The sequence below is a fragment of the Lepidothrix coronata genome, unplaced genomic scaffold, assembly GCF_001604755.1.
Source record: "Lepidothrix coronata isolate B3197 unplaced genomic scaffold, Lepidothrix_coronata-1.0 Scaffold182, whole genome shotgun sequence".
NCBI lineage: Eukaryota > Metazoa > Chordata > Aves > Passeriformes > Pipridae > Lepidothrix > Lepidothrix coronata.
The window spans coordinates 872,327-874,810 of NW_016690362.1; the positions used below are offsets into that span (position 1 = coordinate 872,327).

General features: G+C 39.9%; 1 protein-coding gene across 2 annotated transcripts in view; it reads left to right on the forward strand.

Annotated features, from left to right (window-relative positions):
- Positions 1-1,659, forward strand: part of LOC108505039 (cytochrome c oxidase assembly protein COX16 homolog, mitochondrial) — a 45,723-nt gene extending 44,064 nt beyond the window's left edge. For both annotated transcript variants that reach the window (XM_017830637.1, XM_017830638.1), the window contains one exon: positions 1,299-1,659. In XM_017830637.1, coding sequence (XP_017686126.1) covers positions 1,299-1,418 — 120 coding nt within the window. In that variant the 3' untranslated portion in view covers positions 1,419-1,659. The remainder of the gene's footprint in view (positions 1-1,298) is intronic.
- The last annotated feature ends 825 nt before the right edge of the window (positions 1,660-2,484 follow it).

Here is a 2,484-nt window from a genome sequence, read left to right on the forward strand (position 1 = left end):
GACAATTCTACAGAAAGACCTATGCCAACTCTACTGTACAAAATAGTTCAGTTGCTCCTACCTTGTGAAAGTCTGCTGTGTTTGTGCATGTGTTCTCATATATCTTCTGTAGATTGTTGCCTAATTTCTTTTGATATCTGACTAACCTCATTGCAATTTCCTTAGCTGTAGAAGTGGCAGGAAACTTTTACATAACATGAACTAGTAGCAGCAGGTCTATTTTGTTATAGCTTTTGAATTATTCTGCAGCTATTATTCAAGTCCCTCAATGTTTGCCATTTATTTGAATGATTGACAGTAGGAAAATTAGACCACAGGCTCAGGGCAGGGTTAAGTATCTTCTGGTATATTTTTACAACATTTGCTGAGATGAGGCCCTGATCACAAATCAGAGGTTTAAATCACACTGCATTGATGGTATGCAGTGTTGATCTGTTCTGTAGAACATGTAGAACAGCCCTGATTCTGGCAGTGGTGCAGACCCTCAGTCTTCCTGTCGTGTCCAATGAGACTTGAGGTCTCTGTCTGCTGGGAAGGGACTTCCATGCCTCTGCTAGTTGGGCTGTGAAGATGTGGTGGATGTTTGTGTTCTTCAACTGCAGCACTTGGTAGGTGAGGTCAGGAGGGCTCCTGTTGTTTGCTTTTGTGTGCCTCTGAGTCTAGATAAATACTGCAGTTGTTGGTAGTTCTGAGTGGGAATGATAGGAATAGGCAAGGAGGTAATTAAATCTAGAGTTTCTAAGTATCTGACAGTTCAGTCAGTTATCTGATGTATGACTTAGTAAGAGACCTATCTGCAATGGCTGGGTGCCATGGGAAACCAGTCAGCAGAAAGCATTGCACACCTCTCTCAAGTTAAAACCACATGGATTGAAGGGGTTTGCACTGTTGCTGTCTCTCTGTGTTTGTCTCTGCTTTGTATTTGTGCTGACAGGATACCTGAGGTCACTAATTGCTGTTCTTCTGTATTAGCTATAACAATAGTTATCACTTGTACTACTTCAGTGCTTGGCAGACTTGCAGTTGAAGAATAGATCTGGAAAACAAGGTGAGAAGGGAGAAAGGGAATACAAGATATCTTCAGTCGTGTTCAGATGCTGCTGTGCTTCCTGACCTTAAAACTTATTTATGTGTTGATAAGCAGATGCAATAATGCCCATCCTAATCATTTATGTGGCCATATGGATAATGACTAGTTTTTTTTCCTTCTTGTTGAACTTCTCATGCAGGGTAGATGAAAGTACTTTAAATCATGGATCTGTCAAGGTGATTCTGCTATTTTTGCTGTTTGTCTGCAGAAACTGGAAAAGTCTGACTTGAATAACTGGGAGAACATCAGAGGACCCAGTCTGTGGGAAGATTCCAGGACTGTTCAGAAGCAACGGCGGGAGGCTCTCCATCTCAAGCAGAGTGACTGAACAAGCCTACTTTGGTGCCTCTGAAAAAACAACTCTCTGGGTGGACTTAGTTTTTAATCCCGTGAAGCCAGACACGGGAGCAATTGCACCGAGCAATTCATGGTGGCGTATATATAAGTAACTGTGAGATCAGTCCAAAAGGCACTGTATTATATGAAGCTCTGTGTTTGCATCCATTTGCAGAGTACCACAGGCTGTATGTGAATTTTCAATTAAAAAAAGCTGATTATTCTACTTAGAATATCTCATTGTTTTTCAGTCTCTAACATTCAAAAATGCTTCAGCAAGGAATAACATTTCAAGAATCACTTGTCAGTACCAGAAGTTGTCATCCTAATGAGAACAACAGTGCTGTCATCTAGATGTGTGTGACCAGATAAATGCTGCTTCAGGGAGCCACTGCCTGACTTCAGGCTTTTAAGCTTGGAAAGGACTCCACAGGCGTATGAGCTGTTTGGAACAGTGAGTCCATTTTTGGCTAAATAATACTTATGAGTTTTATTTCCAGGGACTTGACTGTATAAAGGCATGTACAGAATGTTAGCTGGTAATTGCTGAAATAACATTTGTTTAGCTGTGTTTAGATTTTTATGATTAGTTTATCGATACCTTTGTGCAGGCAGGACCTCTGCACTGGAACTTTTCAGTTTAAGTTGGAAACACTCTTCCTCACTAAAAGCTGTGCTGTTTCTCTGTGAGTAAATATTGTAGCAGAATCTTCTTGAACCACTGTGTAGTGGCAAAGCTCATCTTACCTGTATTATTACATGTATATCTGTGCATGTGCACAGAAATTTTTTATCTTTCAGTGGATTCTTCTGAAATGTTTGTCTTTTTATATTTGTCTCTGTGTGCCAAATGTTTGTTAGAGGACATCATGCCAACGTTCAAGACCCTTCTGCTGAGAGAGTTCAATGACGAAGCATCCAGTTAATTTTTCAAATTGACTTCTGAGGAAGAAGCAAAGATATTTCTCTTACATGAAGGCCTTAAACTTATCAGTTTTCTTGATGAACAAAATACTCACTGAAATATCTTGTGTATTTTTAGTAATTTGATCTTTTGC